Here is a 22407-nt window from a genome sequence, read left to right as displayed (position 1 = left end):
CCATACCTTGGGGGGCACAGTGACAGTGGTTTGGCAGCACGGCGGCACAGTGGTTAGCACTGCTGCCTCACAGTGCCAGGGACCCGGTTTCAATTCTTGGCTTGGGTCACTATCTGTGCAGAGTTTGCACATTCTCCCCATATCTGTGAGGGTTTCCTCTGGGTGCTCCAGTTCCTCCCATAGTCCAAAGGTGTGTGGGTCAGGGTAGATTATCCCTTAGTGTCCAAAGATCTGTAGGTTAGGTGGATTAGACATGGGAAGTATGATGGCTTTGGGGATAAGATCCTGTGGAAGATACTCAGAGAGTTGGTGCCGACTCGATGAGCTGAACTGTAGTGATATTATGATAACAACAAACGTGGAAGAAACAAAATGAAATGCAAAAGCTCTTTTAATCAGCGTAAAACATTAAAACACATGGTGATTGTAATATTTAACAGGCTGTGCAGCTTTCAAAAGTTGTAAAACAAAATCATGAAATGGTCATGGACCATCAATCACTGCAATACTATTTCGGAGTTTAGATGGCAGCAGTTTGAAACACATCCCAGTCATTGAATGTCTAATGTGCAGAAGGAGGTCATTAGAGTTTACCAATAAATGAAATGTAACCATTCTTAATGTTGTTTGTTAGTGGCCATCTCATATGTCATATGGCAAAGGCGGAGATTTCTTCTCAATACCAAATTAGTGACACTTTAATTGTGTTTTTTACAGCAGTTATACCATGAGATGGGGAGTGGGACTGTCAGCAATGGGCTGAATGACCTTCTTGCTGTGTCATTCTCTGATTCAATAAATAGTTGGAGCAGGCAAGGAATAAGGGGAAGAGGGAAATTCTGACCCTGGAGTCCTCTAAATCAAATTATAACAAAGGATCATCCAACAAAAAGTTGTGGAAATTCCTTGAGAGTCAGCCATGACTGATTAGCCAGAATTCCCTGCTGATTAGCCAGAATTTTACTGTCCCGCCTGCTGCCATGAGGATCAGAGTGGACAATGGGAAGGTCCATTGACCTCGGGTGGGATTTTACAGTTTCGGGATGAGCGAGGCTGTGCATTCTCGCCCAATGCCGACACTAGTCCCTGTGTTGGAAACGACAAAATTTGAAGGGAATCATCAACCTTCCGAGGTTACTTTTGTCAGTTTTCTTTGATGCAATTTGCCCCTTGAGCTGCAAAAGACAAGTGCTTCCACAAGCCAACTATCGAGGTGAATCTAGGAATGATCAACTCCTTCATTTCCCCAATTCCTTATCCCTGAAACAGTAAGAAGTCTCACAACACCAGGTTAAAGGTTTATTTGGAATTATGAGCTCTCGGAGTGCTGCTCCTTCATCAGGAGACTCACCAGCACTCCAAAAGCTTGTGATTCCAAATTGAACCTACTGGCCTGGTGTTGTGAGACTTCTTACTGTGCCCACCCCAGTCCAATGCCGGTGCCCACACATCTGCAGAGGGGAGTTTACACTAAAGATGATTCTTCAAGAAGAAGGAGGTTAAAGAAAGTGGGACTTGCCCAAGTAATCGTGGGAAAGCAGATGAATCATTTCAAAATATTAGTACTGCACAAGAGAAAGACTGATGTCACCAGTGACCTCTAACTGGTCAACCTGGTTCAGGGGTTGGAGCCGATGGTTGTAGTTGAACAAGTGTCTCCCATTGACTGAAATCTTGTAGCAGGTTGGTTGAACCACGAGCAGCAACTGAAAAGACACAATTCCAGATGAGTCAGGAATTCTCCACATCAAAGAGCTCTTGTGTGATCTGATCAAACTCAGCTGGTGAAGGAGCAGTGCTCTGAAAGCTGGTGAGATCAAATAAACCTATTGGACTTTAACCTGATGTTGTGAGACTTCTGACTGATCTGATCAAACAAAGTCCTCAGCAACAAAGAACAGGCATTTCACACGGAGTCTCAGAGATTAATTATTTTGGGTGTTCAGACTTTTAGCACTTAAACCAACAAATAACATCCTAAACATGACAATAAGATAGATAAGGATTTTTCTTCTTTATTCTTTCAAGGGATTTGGGCACCGCTGGCAGTCCCAGTATTCATTGCCCATCCCTATTTTAAATTCCACCAGCTGCCGTGGTGGGAGTTTTCATCCTTCTTCCTGGAAAATTAGCTCGAGCCTCTTCCCAGTCCAGTGACGTTACCACAATGCCACTGTTTGCTGTCATTGGTTAGTTGGGGGAGGAACGTTGGCCAGGACTGTTTGTTATCATTGGGTGGTTTGGTGTTAGGACTCCAAAAAACATCCAAAGATTTAAAAGATTTCAAAAGGGCGGCACAGTGGTTACACTGCTGCTTCATAGCACCAGGGACTCGGGGTCAATCCCAGGTTGGGTCAGTGTCTGTGTGGAGTTTGCACGTTCTCCCCATGTCTGCACGGGTTTCCCTCGGGTGCTCCCAGAGTCCAAGGAAGCAAAGGTTAGGTGGATTGGCCATGATAAATTGCCCCTTAGTGTGCAAGATGTGCGGTTTAGGGGAATGAACAGAATAAAACGTGGGGTTATGGGGTTAGGACCTGGGTAAGATGTTCTTTTGGAGAGTCAGTGCAGACTTGATGGGCCAGATGGCTTCTTTCTGCAGTTTAGGAATTCTATGGTTCTTTCGTTCAGCGTCTCAATCACCTCCCCCATGGTCTGGCAGTATCTTTCTCCTTAATAATCCAGATTTCAAACTACTGTCACACCCCGATGCCATGTACAAATCCTATTTTAGGGCTCTACTTGACCCCCTCTTCTCCTCCTAGCAACAATTAAAGTGAGGAGGAGGTCACATTGCTCAGAACAAACTGATGCCAAGGTCGATAATATTGATCCACTGGCCTTGAAGTTCATTCTGTGGACTCAGCCTTGTCTTGGGGGGGGGGGGTGGAGGAAGGCGGGGGGGGGGGGTGGAGGAAGGCGGAGGGGGGCGGGGGGGGGGAGGAAGGCGGGGGGGGGGTAGCTCTGATCAGGGTCAGTCACTGTACACACTCAAAAAACAAAGAACAAAGAAAATTACAGCGCAGGAACAGGCCCTTCGGCCCTCCAAGCCTGCACCGACTATGCTGCCCGACTGTACTAAAACCCCCTAACCTTCCAGGGACAGGAACCCTCTATTCCCTATCCTATTCATGTACTTGTCAAGATGCCCCTTAAAAGTCACTGCCATATCCGCTTCCACGACCTCCCCTGGCAACGAGTTCCAGGCACCCACCACCCTCTGTGTAAAAAATCTGCCTTGTACATCTCCTTTAAACCTTGCCCCTCGCACCATAAACCTGTGCCCCCTAGTAATTGATTCTTCCACCCTGGGAAAAAGCTTCTAACTATTCACTCTGTCCATGCTATTGAAAGGGTACAGAGGAGATTTACAAGGATGTTGCCTGGACTGGGAGGCATGCCTTATGAAGATAGGTTGAGGGAGCTGGGACTCTTTTCCCTGGAGAGACGAAGGTTGAGAGGCGACCTGATAGAGGTTTATAAAATGTTGAGAGGAATAGATAGGGTGGATTCTCAGAGGCTATTTCCCCGGGTTGAAATGGTCGCTACGAGAGGACACAGATTTAAGGTGCGGGGAGGAAAGTACAGAAGTGATGTTAGGGGTAAGTTTTTCACTCAGAGGGTGGTGAGTGAATGGAATCGGCTGCCGTCAGTGGTGGTGGAGGCGAACTCGCTGGGGTCTTTTAAAAGACTTCTGGATGAGTATATGGGGTTTTATGGGATTGGGGGTTATAGATAGGTGTTGATGTGATCGGCGCAACTCGTGGGCCGAAGGGCCTGTTTGTGCTGTAGTGTTCTATGTTCTATGTTCTATGCCCCTCATAATCTTGTAGACTTCTATCAGGTCACCCCTCAACCTCCAGTGAGAACAAACCAAGTTTCTCCAACCTCTCCTCATAGCTAATGCGCTCCATACCAGGCAACATCCTGGTAAATCTTTTCTGTAACCCTCTCCGAAGCCTCCACATCCTTCTGGTAGTGTGGTGACCAGAATTGAACACTATATTCCAAGTGCGGCCTAACTAAGGTTCTATAAATCTGCAATATGACTTGTCAATTTTTGAACTCAAGAACTTTGTAGTCAAGAACTTGCCTTCTTGACTACCTTCTCCACCTGCAATGCCACTTTCAGTGACCTGTGTACCTGTACACCCAGATCCCTCTGCCTATCAATATTCCTAATGGTTCTGCCATTTACTGTATATTTCCTATCTGTATTAGATCTTCCAAAATGCATTACCTCACATTTGTCAGGCTGCTTACCTCAAATGTCTGTCCAGGCACAAATGGGAGGAAGGGCAGGTTTCTCTCCTCCGGACCCCAGCTCTGGTTGATGCAACTGTTCCTCACCACTGCATTCTCATCGAATCTTTGGTTTATGTGGAGAGCAATGTTATTCGAGTAACCAACCTTCAGATTAATGGTAAACCTGAAAAAGAGAATAGGCACAACTTGAACTGGGAGGTGATTCGATATACTTGAAGGATAGAGGAGTAGAGCGGTGGAGAGAGAGGGGAATCCCAGAGCTTAGGCCCAAGACATCAATGATGGTGGGAAGGTAATCGGGGATAATATTAATGGAATTTTATTCAAGAAATCCTTTGGCTGCCTGGATGGGAGATCACAATCTTTTTAAATTTAAAAGAATAGACTAAATCATTAGGTTACAAACTTGGAAGAATTAAGTAGTCACACAAATTGGTGAATAAACTGAGCAGTTCACAAGAAGGTAGTGGACAATATATTGAAGGGAGGATAATGTGGAAGTAACATTGCAAAGAATAGGGGAATAAGGATGTGTCAGAGACCAGAATCCGAGATCTGAGGTGGCTGGAGGAGGTAACATAGAACATAGAACATAGAACATTACAGCGCAGAAACAGGCCCTTCGGCCCACGATGTTGCGCCGACCAGTTACAAAAACAATGACCCACTAGCCTATACCAATCCCTTTTCGTCCATAAACCTATCCACAGATCTCTTAAACGCCCCCAAACTAGGCGCATTTACAACTGCAGCAGGCAGGGCATTCCAATCCCTCACCACCCTCTGGGTAAAGAACCTACCCCTGACATCCATCCTGTAGCTACCCCCCCTTAATTTAAAGCCATACCCCCTCGTGCTAGCTTTCTCCATCTGAGGAAAAAGGCTATCACTATCCACCCTATCTAAACCTCTAATCATCTTATATGTTTCAATAAGATCCCCTCTTAGCCGCCTTCTTTCCAACGAAAACAACCCTAAATCCCTCAGTCTCTCCTCGTAGGACCTCCCCACCATACCAGGCAACATCCTAGTAAACCTCCTCTGCACCCTCTCCAAAGCCTCCACATCCTTCTTGTAATGTGGGGACCAGAACTGCACACAGTACTCCAAGTGCGGCCGCACCAGAGTAGTGTACAGTTGCAACATGACGCTGCGACTCCTAAATTCAATCCCCCTACCAATAAACGCCAAGACACCGTACGCCTTCTTAACAACCTTATCTACTTGATTCCCAACTTTCAGGGATCTATGTACACATACACCTAGATCCCTCTGTTCATCCACACTATTCAAAGTCCTCCCGTTAGCCCTATACTCAACACATCTGTTGCTCCTACCAAAGTGAATTACCTCACACAGAGGGCAAGATCATAGGAGGGATTTGAATATAAAGGTGAGAATCGTACAATGGAGACGTTGGCATCGTGGGCAGCGTGGTGGCAGAGTGGTTAGCATTGCTGCCTCACAGCACCAGGGACCCGAGTTCAATTCCAGCCTTGGGCCATTGTCTGTGTGGAGTCTGCAGGTTCTCCCCATGTCTGCCTGGGTTTCCTCCGGGTGCTGCAGTTTCCAACCACACACCAAAGATGCGTGGATTGGCCATGCTAAATTGTCCCTTAGTATCCGGGAGCACGGGAAGGTAAGTATGTGGGGCTACGAGGTTGGGCCTGGGTAGGATTGTTGCTGGGGCAGACACATAGAGTCGTAAAGGTTTACAGCACGTAAACAGGCCCTTCGGCCCAACTTCTCCATGCCGTCCTTCTTTTTTAAACCCTAAGCTGATCCCAATTGCCCGCATTTGGCCCATATCCCTCTATACCCATGTAACTAGCTAAACACTTTTTAGAAGACAAAATTGTACCTGCTTCTGCTACTACCTCTGGCAGCTTGTTCTGGACACTCACCACTCTCTGTGTGAAAAAATTGCCCCTCTGGACCCTTTTGTATCTCTCCCCTCTCACCTTAAACCTATGCCCTCTAGTTTTAGACTCCCCTACCTTTGGGAAAAGATATTGACTATCTAGCTGATCTGTGCCCCTCATTATTTTATAGACCTCTATAAGATCACCCCACAGCCTCCTACACTCCAGAGAAAGAAGTCCCAGTCTATCCAGCCTCTCCTTATAACTCAATCCATCAAGTCCCAGTAGAATCCTAGTAAATCTCGATGGGCCAAATGGCCTCCTCCTGCCTGCAGAGATTCTATGTTTCTACTGTGGTTGTCTCATACACATTTATAAAGAACCTTAAACTCTGTCATGCCCATAATGCACAGTTTACCTGTAAGGTTTGGGTTTCACAGTGCCCACAACCTTTATCTGCTGCTGTGGACGGATGCTTCCTATGTAAGCCTGGTACGGAACAATCTGGAAAAGAAACAGCAAGACATGAGGAGAAACTCAATTCAGACCGGGCACACTCTGACCTCTGGGTAAACCAGACCGGGCACACTCTGACCTCTGGGTAAACCAGACCGGGTACACTCTGACCTCTGGATAAACCAGACCGGGCACACTCTGACCTCTGGGTAAACCAGACCGGGCACACGCTGACCTCTGGGTAAACCAGACCGGGCACACTCTGACCTCTGGGTAAACCAGACCGGGTACACTCTGACCTCTGGGTAAACCAGACCGGGCACACGCTGACCTCTGGGTAAACCAGACCGAGTAAAAAGTCTGACAACACCAGGTTTTAGTCCAACCTATTTATTTGATAATATTCTCACTAGCTTTCGAGGGGACAGCCTCTTCGTCAGGTCACCTGACGAAGAGGCTGTCCCCTCGAAAGCTAGTGAGAATATTATCAAATAAATAGGTTGGACTAAAACCTGGTGTTGTCAGACTTTTTACTGTGTTTACGCCAGTCCAACGCCGGCATACCCACATCATAAACCAGACCGGGCACACGCTGACCTCTGGGTAAACCAGACCGGGTACACGCTGACCTCTGGGTAAACCAGACCGGGTACACGCTGACCTCTGGGTAAACCAGACCGGGTACACTCTGACCTCTGGGTAAACCAGACCGGGTAAACTCTGACCTCTGGATAAACCAGACCGGGTACACGCTGACCTCTGGGTAAACCAGACCGGGTACACGCTGACCTCTGGGTAAACCAGACCGGGCACACTCTGACCTCTGGGTAAACCAGACCGGGTACACTCTGACCTCTGGGTAAACCAGACCGGGTACACGCTGACGTCTGGGTAAACCAGACCGGGTACACGCTGACCTCTGGGTAAACCAGACCGGGCACACTCTGACCTCTGGGTAAACCAGACCGGGTACACGCTGACGTCTGGGTAAACCAGACCGGGCACACTCTGACCTCTGGGTAAACCAGACCGGGCACACTCTGACCTCTGGGTAAACCAGACCGGGCACACGCTGACCTCTGGGTAAACCAGACCGGGCACACTCTGACCTCTGGGTAAACCAGACCGGGTACACGCTGACCTCTGGGTAAACCAGACCGGGCACACGCTGACCTCTGGGTAAACCAGACCGGGCACACTCTGACCTCTGGGTAAACCAGACCGGGTACACTCTGACCTCTGGGTAAACCAGACCGGGCACACGCTGACCTCTGGGTAAACCAGACCGGGTACACTCTGACCTCTGGGTAAACCAGACCGGGTACACGCTGACCTCTCGGTAAACCAGACCAGGTACACGCTGACCTCTGGGTAAACCAGACCGGGTACACGCTGACCTCTGGGTAAACCAGACCAGGTACACTCTGACCTCTGGGTAAACCAGACCGGGTACACGCTGACCTCTGGGTAAACCAGACCGGGTACACTCTGACCTCTGGGTAAACCAGACCTGGTACACGCTGACCTCTGGGTAAACCAGACCAGGTACACGCTGACCTCTGGGTAAACCAGACCAGGTACACGCTGACCTCTGGGTAAACCAGACCAGGTACACGCTGACCTCTGGGTAAACCAGACCGGGCACACTCTGACCTCTGGGTAAACCAGGTTTTGTCCATCCATCACCAGGGCAGAGGGAAGGTTTCAAACAAAAATTTCACATTCCTTCTTACAGAAGCTATTGAGTTTTCAGAGAATTCCGAGGATATGGAATCGCTGAAACAATAATCGTTTGGAACAGCCTTACTGAGGAGAGATTCTGGGAAGCTACAGGAATTGGGAGGAGGATTAACAGGGGCCAGGAGGATGAGGAAGTTTCGAGGAGTAAATTTCCATCTTGCGATCTTTAGTTCTGACAGACCAGGTCAAACGGGACATTGCCAAATGCATCAACAAGAACTTTCATTTAGATTAAACTCTTCAAATTGCTTCAAGGCCCAAGAATCAAACAATGATTGACCCTGAGCCACATCACAACAGCTCAGAACAAGGATCCTAAAAGAGGAGAGAGATAGAGAGGTTTGATATATATTGTACAAGAAGGGGAGAAAGAGATGCAGGTAGAGAAAATTGAAGAGAGAGAGAGAGAGAGACACACACACACACACACACACAGGGAGAGAGAGAGCAAGACAGAGAGAAAGAGAAAGAGACAAGAAGAGAGAGAAACAGAGAGAGACAGAGAGAGAGACAAGAGACACACACACACACACACACACACACAGAGAGCAAGACAGAGAGAAAGAGAAAGAGATGGGAAGAGAGAGAAACACAGAGAGAGAGAGACAGAGAGAGAGACAGGAAGAAAGAGAGAGAGAGAGACATACACACACACACGGAGACAGAGAGAAAGACAGATAAAAATGGAGAGAGAGAGAGTGAGAAGCAAAGGGAGACAGAGAAAGGTGAAATGAGACAGAGACGGGAAGAGAGAGAGAGAGAGCAGCACTGAGAGCGAGACAGAGAGAGAAAGATGGAGAGAGAGTGAGATGCAGAGAGAGACAGTGAGACACAGAGGGAGATAGAAAGAGACAGAGACAGAGAGAGAGAGAGAGACAGGGAAAGAGCGAGAAAGAGAGAAAGTTGGGGAGAGGGACAGAGTGAGGCAGGGAGAGACAGAGCAAGGCAGGAAGAGAGAAGGGGGAGAGACGGGGAGAAGGGCGGAGAGAAGGGGGGAGAGAGAGAGAGACAGGGAGAGGGGCGAGAAAGACAGGGAGAGGGGGGAGAGACAGTGAGAAGGGCAGAGAGAGAGAGAGACGGGGAGGGAGAGAGAGAGAGAGATAGGGAGAAGGGGAGAGAGAGATAGGGAGAAGGGGAGAGAGAGATTGGGAGAAGAGGAGAGAGAGAGAGAAAAAGCGGGGAGAGAGAGAGGAAAAAGGGGGGGAGAGAGACGGAAAAGCGGGGGGAGAGAGGGAGAGAGAGACAGGGAGAAGGGGAAAGAGAGACAAAGAGAAGGGGGGAGAGAGAGAGAGACGGAGAAGGAGAGAGAGAGAAGGGCAGAGAGAGAGGGAGAAGGGGAGAGAGAGGGAGAAGGGGAGAGAGAGACAAGAGAGAAAGGGAGAGAGAGACAAGAGAGAAAGGGAGAAAGGGAGAGGAGAGAGACAGTGAGAAGGGGGGAGAGAGAGAGACAGGAAGAAGGTTAGAGAGGGAGAGACAGGGAGAAGGGGAGAGAAAAAGAGAGAGAGAGAGAGAGAGAGATAGGGAGAAGAGACAGGGAGAAGGGGAGAGAGAGAGACAGGAAGAAGGTTAGAGAGAGTGACAGGGCGAAGGGAGAGAGAGAGAGAGAAAGAGACATAGAACATTGAACATTACAGCGCAGTACAGGCTCTTCAGCCCTCGATGTTGCACCGACCAGTGGAACCAATCTAATGACCCTCTAACCTAAACTATTCCAATGTTATCCATATGCCTATCCACTGACCATTCGAACGCCCTTAAAGTTGGTGAGTCCACAACTGCTGCAGGCAGGGCATTCCACGCCCTTACTACCCTCCTGAGTAAAGAACCTACCTCTGACATCCGTCCTATAATTACCACCCCTTAATTTAAAGTTATGTCCCCTCGTGTTAGCCATCACCATCCGAGGAAAAAGGCTCTCACTGTCCACCCTATCTAACCCTCTGATCATCTTGTATGCCTCAATTAGGGAGAAGGGGGGAGAGAGAGAGAGATAGGTAGACGGGGAGATGGGGAGAGCGAGACGGGGAGAGGGAGATGGGGAGAGGGAGATGGGGAGAGACACAGCAATGGCAAGAGGGAGAGACAGAGCGTGATGGGGAGAGAGGGAGAGGGGCAGAGAGAGAGAAGATGAGAAATTGGGGGAGACATAGAAACTTAGAACATTACAGCACAGTACAGGCCCTTTGGCCCTCGATGTTGTGCCGAGCTATGTACAAACCCAAGATCAAGCTATCCCACTCCCTGTCATTCTGGTGTGCTCCATGTGCCTATCCAATAACCGCTTGAAAGTTCCTAAAGTGTCCGACTCCACTATCACAGCAGGCAGTCTGTTCCACACCCCAACCACTCTGAGTAAAGAATCTACCTCGGACATCCCTCCTATATCTCCCACCATGAACCTTATAGTTATGTCCCCTAGTAACAGCTACATCCACCCGAGGAAATAGTCTCTGCATGTCCACTCTATCTATCTCCCCATCATCTTATAAACCTCTACTAAGTCGCCTCTCATCCTCCTCTGCTCTAAAGAGAAAAGCCCCAGCTCCCTCAACCTTTCCTCATAAGACCTACCCTCCAAACCAGGCAGCATCCTGGTAAATCTCCTCTGCACTCTCTCCAATGCTTCCACATCCTTCTTATAATGAGGTGACCAGAACTGCACACAATATTCCAAATGTGGACAGAGGGACAGGTGAGAGATGGGGGGAGCGAGACGGGGGGAGGGGGAGCGAGACGGGGGGGGTGGGGAAGCGAGATGGGGGGGGAGAGACTTATGATTGGGGTGTTGAAAATGTCATTCACCTTGAGTAATATGGACATGGGACGTGTCTCACAAAGCATCAGTTTAGCAAGACTCAAACCACACAGTATAGTTTAACAAAAACCCAAATAAACACTCACCGGACTCGAGACAGTCACCTGGGTGGGTGACTTCTGAAAAGCAATAAAAAATAAGGTTAGTATTCAAAATGACGGTTTGAGATGCTATCTCACTGACCACACACACACACACACGCACCCCCCTAACCCCCACAGTTCACATTTTTTACTGCTATAGGCATTTATTTTTTGCGGAAGATTTTGTAGGGGGTCAGACATGCAATGAGACACGACCCTTTCATCAGCAGTTTTGTGGAGATGGTAATTAGATAATCATTTGGAAAACAAGTTCATCCGAATAATACTCAAACAGATTCATGTCAACGGCAACGTAAAGGAGAGTCACAGTAGCTCAGTTTGTAATAAGCTGGCTGATGAAAGCGTCAACTGTCTTGGTCCAGTTGAAAATGCAGTGGTTTTACACAGCCCAGTGTCAACAACACACAATCCTGGACCCCACTGAACCCAGAGAATCACTCCAACACCAGCACTTAATTCTGCCCTTACTGTCAAATAGACGTGAACGGAAGCAAAATTAGGCACACTCACCCTGATCAGAGTTCAAACCAAAACACAAATCAAACACCAGAGAGACGTGTGCAATCAGATTCCCCGCAGGGGTTGGGGCAAGTCCTGCCAGTCTCAGCCTGTTTTAGACAGGACAGATAAATGGACGGATCTCTCAGGTTTCTCCTGCTTGGACCCAGCACTGAGCAAGGCTGGTGCTGGAGGAAATGGAACACTAATTTACCTTCACAACATGTTATTGCTCAGGTTTAAATTTGTGTCAAGGTGCCCTCGCTGACCTCAGCCAGGTGGAAATCCTAATTATCTAAGCTTCAATCCTCACTCTGTCCACAACCTGCAGCTTAGAGTCAGGAAGATGATGAGGGTAATGTAATTACCTCAAATACCTCCCTCATCTATATCCCTCTATTCCGTGCATATTCATGTGCTTATTTAAAAGCCTCTTAAACACCCCTATTGTATCTGCATATGTGGAGGCTTTGGAGAGGCTGCAGAAGAGGTTTACCAGGATACTGCCCTGGATTAGAGGGTCTGAGCTATCAGGAGAGGGTGGGTTGTTTTCTCTGGAGCAGCTGAGGGGAGACCTGTTAGAAATCTGTAATACTATGAGAGACATAGACAGGATTGACAGTCAAAATCTATTCTCAGAGTTGAAATGTCTAATACTCGGGGACATGCACTTAATGTGAGAGGGGGAATAGTTCAAAGGAGATGTGATGAGCAAGTTGATTTTATACAGAGAGTGGTCGGTGTCTGGAATGCGTTGCCGGGGGTGGTGATGCAGAGAGATATGATAGAGGCGTTTGAGAGCCTTTTAGAAATGAATATGCAAAGAATAGAGAGAAATAGACCAAGAGCAGGCAGAAGGGATTGGTTCAATTTGGTGTCATGTTCGACACAACATTGTGGGCCGAAGGGTCTGTTCCCATCCTGTTGTGTGTGTGTTACCTGGTTTAGTTCAGAGGAGAGTTTGGTGGTGGGAGTCTGGAGCTCACTGTCTGAAGGAACGTTGGAGGCAGAGACCCCCATTGGGTTTAAAACATGCTTGAATATGTACTTGAAGCTAGAATCCACTGGGTTACGGACCAAGTGCTGGGAAGCTCTCGTCCAGCCGGCATAGGCAGAATTGGCTAAATGGCTTCCTTCCCTGCAGTTGGTTTTCTACATTTCTAACCAGAGTTCCAGAAGCATTGGTCTAGAGAGAAATCAACTCAAATTGAGACGTTTCTCCAGTGGTTTCAGCTTGTAATACGGGGAAGGAAACATGGCTGTACAGATCTGGCATCACCATTCCCATCACCATTCAGTCTGACTCACCTTGGAGCGATTTCGCCTCCCAGCTGCAGAGACAGAGCACTTGGCTGCGAACTGACTGGCCTATGATGAGGGAGGGGGGAGAGTCAATAGATTTACAAAGCCCCCCCCGCTCCCCCGGGACACACATGGCTCCCAGTTACCAAGCTGTCACACTGATGCAAACATGTGAAAACCCCCTGGTGCCTCAGATAGTTCGACTGGAGCTTGGGGGGTGTGTTGCATCTTGTGGTTGGGTGTGTGTGTGTGTGTGTGTGTGTGGGAGAATGAGACAGAGAGCAAGAGAAGGGTGAGAAACCAGCGCAGCCAGAGGAAACCCATGCAGACACGGGGAGAACATGCAAACCCCACACAGACAGTGACCTGAGGCTGGAACTGAGCATGGGTCCTTGGCGCTGTGAGGCAGCAGCGTTGACCCACTGTGCCATCTGCTTGGTGAAAGTCCAGGCTGACACAGAGAGGCTCTCCACCTGGTTTTGTCCACATGGGAGAACATGGTCAGGCTCACTACGTGGGAGACAGCAAACTATCACCAGATGTCTGTCCACACTTAATGCAGCAGGATCAGAAGGAAGTGCCTGGATTAGGGACTTAGCACTCGCTAAATAAAGAAAATGGGCTGAAAATCTGGTTGCAATTTCCATGTCCGTATTCTTATCAGTTTTACACGCACGACATTTTCCATCGAATCCCTTCCCTAAGCACTGACCACAGCCACAAGTTAAAACAGCTTCATTCAGTTCTGCCCACGCCACTGTTCAGCCTGAGGAATTGCGAAAATAAAGTCAAACTTTACACAGAGACTTACAATTCCTTTGTCGTACTGGGGAGGCGAAGAAAAGACAGGGCCAGAGGCAAATGCAGACTGGAGCTAGAAGAAAAGTACAATAAAACGTCATCCTACAGCCTGCTGAAGGGAGAGAAAAGGGGGAGAAACACTTCACATCGGACTGAGTCTAAACAAATCTAAACTGGGATCTGAGGAATTTGTTTCACTGCAAATCCAGAGCTTCATTTGATAAAAGTGCCGTCACGACCCTGCACACAGTGATTACTGAATCCTTACCCCCAGCTCGGGCAATGTCAGATATCGCCAAGTTCTACACGGGAATGTGAACCAATCAATATCTGACACTAAAGCACATGAGGAGATATTATTGTAGATGATTATTCAGGGAACACGTGGAAAGCAGTGAACGCCGGAGAGTGAGACATGAACCAAGTGAGAAGTCAGGGATTTGGTTCATGGTTGAACTTTTTAGTGGAAGGCCAACCGAGGATCTCCTTTGTCATCTTCCGATAACTGGAAAATCCTTTGTCTCCAAGCTAGGACAGTGTAACTTTCTATTAATTTTGTATAAATTAATAACTAATTGACTAATCAAATGAATATGGTTAGACAAACAGGCCGTGAGTGGAACAGTGGCAATCGAGAACACCCTGCAGTCCCCTGGCTACAGAGTAGGAAGTGGAGAAGGAGACCATTCAGTCCATCACGTCTGCAGCAAATCTTCAACAGATCATCTACCCCATGCTCCATAACACCACATCTTTACCCAGCTAATCCACCTAACCTACACGGCTTACCCCGCTAACCCACCTAACCTACACAGCTTACCCCGCTAACCCACCTAACCTACACAGCTTACCCCGCTAATCCATCTAACCTACACAGCTTACCCCGCTAATCCATCTAACCTACACAGCTTACCCCGCTAACCCACCTAACCTACACAGCTTACCCCGCTAACCCACCTAACCTACACGGCTTACCCCGCTAATCCACCTAACCTACACAGCTTACCCCGCTAACCCACCTAACCTACACAGCTTACCCCACTAACCCACCTAACCTACACAGCTTACCCCGCTAACCCACCTAACCTACACAGTTTACCCCGCTAACCCCCCTAACCTACACAGCTTACCCCGCTAATCCACCTAACCTACACAGCTTACCCCGCTAACCCACCAAACCTACACAGCTTACCCCGCTAACCCATCTAACCTACACAGCTTACCCCGCTAACCCCCCTAACCTACACAGCTTACCCCGCTAATCCACCTAACCTACACGGCTTACCCCGCTAATCCATCTAACCTACACAGCTTACCCCGCTAACCCACCTAACCTACACAGCTTACCCCGCTAACCCACCTAACCTACACGGCTTACCCCGCTAACCCACCTAACCTACACAGCTTACCCCGCTAACCCCCCTAACCTACACAGCTTACCCCGCTAACCCACCTAACCTACACAGTTTACCCCGCTAACCCACCTAACCTACACAGTTTACCCCGCTAACCCACCTAACCTACACAGCTTACCCCGCTAACCCACCTAACCTACACAGCTTACCCCGCTAACCCACCTAACCTACACGGCTTACCCCGCTAACCCACCTAACCTACACAGCTTACCCCGCTAATCCATCTAACCTACACAGCTTACCCCGCTAATCCACCTAACCTACACAGTTTACCCCGCTAACCCACCTAACCTACACAGTTTACCCCGCTAACCCACCTAACCTACACAGCTTACCCCGCTAACCCACCTAACCTACACAGCTTACCCCGCTAACCCACCTAACCTACACGGCTTACCCCGCTAACCCACCTAACCTACACGGCTTACCCCGCTAACCCACCTAACCTACACGGCTTACCCCGCTAACCCACCTAACCTACACAGCTTACCCCGCTAACCCACCTAACCTACACAGCTTACCCCGCTAACCCACCTAACCTACACAGCTTACCCCGCTAACCCACCTAACCTACACAGCTTACCCCGCTAACCCACCTAACCTACACAGCTTACCCCGCTAACCCACCTAACCTACACAGCTTACCCCGCTAACCCACCTAACCTACACAGCTTACCCCGCTAACCCACCTAACCTACACAGCTTACCCCGCTAACCCACCTAACCTACACAGCTTACCCCGCTAACCCAACTAACCTACACAGCTTACCCCGCTAACCCACCTAACCTACACAGCTTACCCCGCTAACCCACCTAACCTACACAGCTTACCCCGCTAACCCACCTAACCTACACAGCTTACCCCGCTAACCCACCTAACCTACACAGCTTACCCCGCTAACCCACCTAACCTACACAGCTTACCCCGCTAACCCACCTAACCTACACAGCTTACCCCGCTAACCCACCTAACCTACACAGCTTACCCCACTAACCCACCTAACCTACACAGCTTACCCCACTAACCCACCTAACCTACACGGCTTACCCCGCTAACCCACCTAACCTACACAGCTTACCCCGCTAACCCACCTAACCTACACAGCTTACCCCGCTAACCCCCCTAACCTACACAGTTTACCCCGCTAACCCATCTAACCTACACAGCTTACCCCGCTAACCCACCTAACCTACACGGCTTACCCCGCTAACCCACCTAACCTACACGGCTTACCCCGCTAACCCATCTAACCTACACAGCTTACCCCGCTAACCCATCTAACCTACACAGCTTACCCCGCTAACCCACCTAACCTACACAGCTTACCCCGCTAACCCACCTAACCTACACGGCTTACCCCGCTAACCCACCTAACCTACACAGCTTACCCCACTAACCCACCTAACCTACACAGCTTACCCCGCTAACCCACCTAACCTACACAGCTTACCCCGCTAACCCATCTAACCTACACAGCTTACCCCACTAACCCACCTAACCTACACAGCTTACCCCACTAACCCACCTAACCTACACAGCTTACCCCGCTAACCCATCTAACCTACACAGCTTACCCCGCTAACCCATCTAACCTACACAGCTTACCCCACTAACCCACCTAACCTACACAGCTTACCCCGCTAACCCATCTAACCTACACAGCTTACCCCGCTAACCCACCTAACCTACACAGCTTACCCCACTAACCCACCTAACCTACACAGCTTACCCCACTAACCCACCTAACCTACACGGCTTACCCCACTAACCCACCTAACCTACACAGCTTACCCCACTAACCCACCTAACCTACACAGCTTACCCCGCTAACCCATCTAACCTACACAGCTTACCCCACTAACCCATCTAACCTACACAGCTTACCCCACTAACCCATCTAACCTACACAGCTTACCCCGCTAACCCACCTAACCTACACAGCTTACCCCGCTAACCCACCTAACCTACACAGCTTACCCCGCTAACCCCCCTAACCTACACAGCTTACCCCGCTAATCCACCTAACCTACACAGCTTACCCCGCTAACCCATCTAACCTACACAGCTTACCCCGCTAACCCACCTAACCTACACAACTTACCCCGCTAACCCACCTAACCTACACAGTTTACCCCGCTAACCCCCCTAACCTACACAGCTTACCCCGCTAATCCACCTAACCTACACAGCTTACCCCGCTAACCCACCTAACCTACACAGCTTACCCCGCTAACCCACCTAACCTACACAGCTTACCCCGCTAACCCACCTAACCTACACAGCTTACCCCGCTAACCCACCTAACCTACACACCTTACCCCGCTAACCCCCCTAACCTACACAGCTTACCCCGCTAACCCACCTAACCTACACAGCTTACCCCGCTAACCCCCCTAACCTACACGGCTTACCCCGCTAACCCACCTAACCTACACAGCTTACCCCGCTAACCCACCTAACCTACACAGCTTACCCCGCTAACCCATCTAACCTACACAGCTTACCCCGCTAACCCACCTAACCTACACAGCTTACCCCGCTAACCCACCTAACCTACACAGCTTACCCCGCTAACCCACCTAACCTACACAGCTTACCCCGCTAACCCATCTAACCTACACAGCTTACCCCGCTAACCCCCCTAACCTACACAGCTTACCCCGCTAATCCATCTAACCTACATGGCTTACCCCGCTAACCCACCTAACCTACACAGCTTACCCCGCTAACCCACCTAACCTACACGGCTTACCCCGCTAATCCATCTAACCTACACGGCTTACTCCGCTAACCCACCTAACCTACACAGCTTACCCCGCTAACCCACCTAACCTACACAGCTTACCCCGCTAACCCACCTAACCTACACGGCTTACCCCGCTAACCCACCTAACCTACACGGCTTACCCCGCTAATCCATCTAACCTACACGGCTTACCCCGCTAACCCACCTAACCTACACGGCTTACCCCGCTAACCCACCTAACCTACACGGCTTATCCCGCTAACCCACCTAACCTACACATCTTACCCCGCTAATCCATCTAACCTACACGGCTTACCCCGCTAACCCACCTAACCTACACGGCTTACCCCGCTAACCCACCTAACCTACACAGCTTACCCCGCTAACCCACCTAACCTACACAGCTTACCCCGCTAACCCACCTAACCTACACAGCTTACCCCGCTAACCCACCTAACCTACACAGCTTACCCCGCTAACCCACCTAACCTACACGGCTTACCCCGCTAACCCACCTAACCTACACGGCTTACCCCGCTAATCCATCTAACCTACACGGCTTACCCCGCTAACCCACCTAACCTACACGGCTTACCCCGCTAATCCATCTAACCTACACAGCTTACCCCGCTAATCCACCTAACCTACACAGCTTACCCCGCTAATCCACCTAACCTACACAGCTTACCCCGCTAACCCACCTAACCTACACAGCTTACCCCGCTAACCCACCTAACCTACACAGCTTACCCCGCTAACCCACCTAACCTACACAGCTTACCCCGCTAATCCACCTAACCTACACGGCTTACCCCGCTAATCCATCTAACCTACACAGCTTACCCCGCTAACCCACCTAACCTACACAGCTTACCCCGCTAACCCACCTAACCTACACAGCTTACCACGCTAACCCACCTAACCTACACGGCTTACCCCGCTAACCCACCTAACCTACACGGCTTACCCCGCTAATCCACCTAACCTACACAGCTTACCCCGCTAACCCACCTAACCTACACGGCTTACCCCGCTAACCCACCTAACCTACACGGCTTACCCCGCTAATCCATCTAACCTACACAGCTTACCCCGCTAATCCACCTAACCTACACAGTTTACCCCTCTAACCCACCTAACCTACACGGCTTACCCCGCTAATCCATCTAACCTACACAGCTTACCCCGCTAATCCACCTAACCTACACAGCTTACCCCGCTAACCCACCTAACCTACACAGCTTACCCTGCTAACCCACCTAACCTACACAGCTTACCCCGCTAACCCACCTAACCTACACAGCTTACCCTGCTAACCCACCTAACCTACACAGCTTACCCCGCTAACCCACCTAACCTACACAGCTTACCCTGCTAACCCACCTAACCTACACAGCTTACCCCGCTAACCCACCTAACCTACACAGCTTACCCTGCTAACCCACCTAACCTACACGGCTTACCCCGCTAATCCATCTAACCTACACGGCTTACCCCGCTAATCCACCTAACCTACACAGCTTACCCCGCTAACCCACCTAACCTACACAGCTTGGGACATTAAGAGGCGATATAGCATGGCCAATCCACCAAGCTGACACTTGTTTGGAGTGTGGGAGGAAGTGTGTTGGCTGGCGAGAGGAATGGAATGGGGACCTAGGGAACAGCATCTATGAGAAGGACAATGGGATCGTTCTTCCCAATATTTATCCAGAATGTCTGTAAACTCTCAGTAGGTCTGGCCCCAGCTTGGAGAGGGGAAGTGAGTTAAGAATTCAAGCGCTAACACACAACTCTGAGGGTTGCGTTGGGGGAGGGAGGGCTACTAACTGAATTAATACTTCATCAGAACGAGAACATTTTAGAAATTTAACAGTTATGAAGCTGGAGTAAAGCCAGAGAATGTGCAGATTCCACACAGATAATGACCCAAGCCGGGAATCAGACCCGGGTCCCCGGCACTGTGAGAACCACTGTGCTGTTCAGGATGGGAGGGTTGTCCACAGCCTGTCCCCCTGAAGAATAGAAAGGTTATCTGCAGCCCCAGAGAGACAATGGGAGGAATAAGCAGTCTCCCCGCCCCCCCCCCCCACTACAGGATGGGAGTATTATCCAGTCTGTTTCCTCGAGGATTGGAGGAAGATCAGATGACTCAACATATCCTGATGATTTCAGCACACTTTTCCCGAGTAAACAAGTCATCCCACTTGTCACAACATCCAAATGTAAATCTTATGTTTAAAAATGCATGTAACGGAGACTATTCACATTCACAAAACCTAGCAGGAACAGTTGAAAGAATGAAATGTAACCAGACTTACACTAACAGCCTGAACTGGGGTGTAAGCTGGTGGAGCGTAAGCTGGAGGAACCTGGAACAAAAACAGAATCAGAATTAGGATGAACAGAATCAGAGCCACAGGAATTTGTAATCACAGATATCCTTGTACACAGTATACAGCACGCCAGAGGAATAACCTCAGGAAAACATTAACACCAAACCAAGGAACGAGACATCAGGGCAGGGTTATGGTCAAAAAGATAGTCAAGGTCAGTGCAGTGCCTCAGTGTTTAGCACTGCTGCCTCACAGCGCCAGGGAACCGGGTTCAATTCCAACCTGGGGGACTATCAGTGTGAAGTTTGTACCTTCTCCCCATGTCTGCGTGGGCTTCCTTCAGGTGCTCCGGTTTCCTCCCACACTCCAAAGATACACAGGTTAGGCGAATTGGCCATGCTAAATTGCCCCTTAGGATCCTAAGATTTGTAGGTTAGGGTTGATTAGCCATGGTAAATGCACGGAGTTATGGGAATAGGGCAGGGGAGGGGACCTAGATAGACTGCTCTTTCGGAGAGTTGGTGCAGGGTCAATGGGCCGAATGGCCACCTTCTGCACTGTATGGGTTCAATCATTCTCCAGGTGTTATAGAGTGTCTTAAAAGGAAGAGGGTAAGTTGGAGAGATGGTGAGGTTTAGGTAGGGAGTCTCAGAGCTCAGGGTCCAGGCAGGAGAAGGAATTAAAATCAGGGATGGACCAGAAGCCAAAAATGGAGACGGGTCAGTTATCTTGGAGGCTTCTAGGGCTGGAAGAAAGATAGGGAGTGGTGAAGACATAGACAAAAATACAGATGAGAATTTAAAATTTGAGTCTTTGCGAGACTAGTGGCTAATGGATGAATGGGACTTGGTGTAAAGGTGAACAGAGTCCCTGCAGTGCAGAAGGAGCCTGCACCGACCCTCTGACACAACATCCCACCCAGCCCCTACCCCATAATCCCATATATTTACCCTGCTAATCCCCTAACCTGCACTTCTTTGGACACGAGGGACAATTTAGCATGGCCAATCCACACTTCTTGAAGTGTGGGAGGAAACTGGAGCAACCGGAGGAAACCCACGCAGGCAGGAGGAGAACATGCAAACTCCATACTGTCACCCAAGGCTGGAATCAAACCCGGGTCCTCGGTGCTGTGAGGCAGCAGTGCTAAACCGCCCCCCCATGCTTCCCTCAAACATACAGCACACAGCACAGTCTGGGAGGTGTCAAATCTGTGGCTAGTGGGGAGGGAATTCCAGAGCCTTAACAGCTGAAAGTATGGCCACCCAATGGTGGGAAGGAGGAACTGAGAATTGACAAAAGGACTGCAGAGATCTGGAAGGTTGTGGGGCTGGAAGAGGTGACAGTGATAGGGGAGGGAGAGGGTTAAAGCAACGTGCATGAGAGACACATGGACTGAGAGCCAATTGAGGTTAGTGAGCTGATGGGGAAACAAGTCTTAAAATGAGTTAGAACACAGGAAGCAGGAAGGCCTCATGCTCTGGAAGAACAGAGTCAAATCAAAGACAGAAGGATAAACGAACGATAGAACATAGAACATTACAGCGCAGAACAGGCCCTTCGGCCCACGATGTTGCGCCAACCAATTAAGAGAAAAGCAATGACCCTCTAACCTAAACCAATCCCTTTCCATCCATAAACCTATCCACGGACCTCTTAAACGCCCCCAAACTATAGGGTAAGATCCTTCATCAGAACCTGATGTAACTCATATTTATCAGAATAAGCATAATAACTGGATTTCATTGAATCATAGAACCCTACAGTGCAGAAAGAGGCCCTTTGGCCCATCGAGTCTGCACTGACCACAATCCCACCCAGGCCCACCCCCATATCCCTACATATTATACCCACTAATCCCTCTAACCTACACATCCCTGGACACTAAGGGGCAATTTTTTAGCATGGCCAATCAACCTAACCCGCACATCTTTGGACTGTGGGAGGAAACCGGAGCACTTGAAGGAAACCTACGCAGACACGAGGAGAATGTGCAAACTCCACGCAGACAGTGACCCGAGCTGGGAATCGAACCCAGGACCCTGGAGCTGTGAAGCAGCCGTGCTAA

General features: G+C 49.5%; 1 protein-coding gene across 2 annotated transcripts in view; it reads right to left on the bottom strand.

The window, feature by feature from the left end:
* Positions 1-373: 373 nt before the first annotated feature.
* LOC145337175 (galectin-9-like) overlaps positions 374-22407 on the bottom strand; it is a 59232-nt gene continuing 37198 nt past the window's right edge. Inside the window, exons 5-11 of one of the 2 annotated variants that reach the window (XM_080181971.1) lie at positions 20325-20375; positions 13852-13914; positions 13047-13106; positions 11223-11255; positions 6544-6629; positions 4261-4426; positions 374-1706 (exon numbers count right to left, since the gene is read on the bottom strand). In XM_080181971.1, the coding sequence (XP_080038097.1) occupies positions 1560-1706; positions 4261-4426; positions 6544-6629; positions 11223-11255; positions 13047-13106; positions 13852-13914; positions 20325-20375 (606 nt within the window). In that variant the 3' untranslated portion in view covers positions 374-1559. The remainder of the gene's footprint in view (positions 1707-4260; positions 4427-6543; positions 6630-11222; positions 11256-13046; positions 13107-13851; positions 13915-20324; positions 20376-22407) is intronic. The other variant, XM_080181972.1, reaches the window with a different exon arrangement.

The sequence above is a fragment of the Carcharhinus amblyrhynchos genome, unplaced genomic scaffold, assembly GCF_965287045.1.
Source record: "Carcharhinus amblyrhynchos unplaced genomic scaffold, sCarAmb.v2.hapA scaffold_44, whole genome shotgun sequence".
NCBI classification, from domain to species: domain Eukaryota; kingdom Metazoa; phylum Chordata; class Chondrichthyes; order Carcharhiniformes; family Carcharhinidae; genus Carcharhinus; species Carcharhinus amblyrhynchos.
Note: the sequence above shows the minus strand (reverse complement) of the source record. Positions and strands in the feature narration are given on the sequence as shown.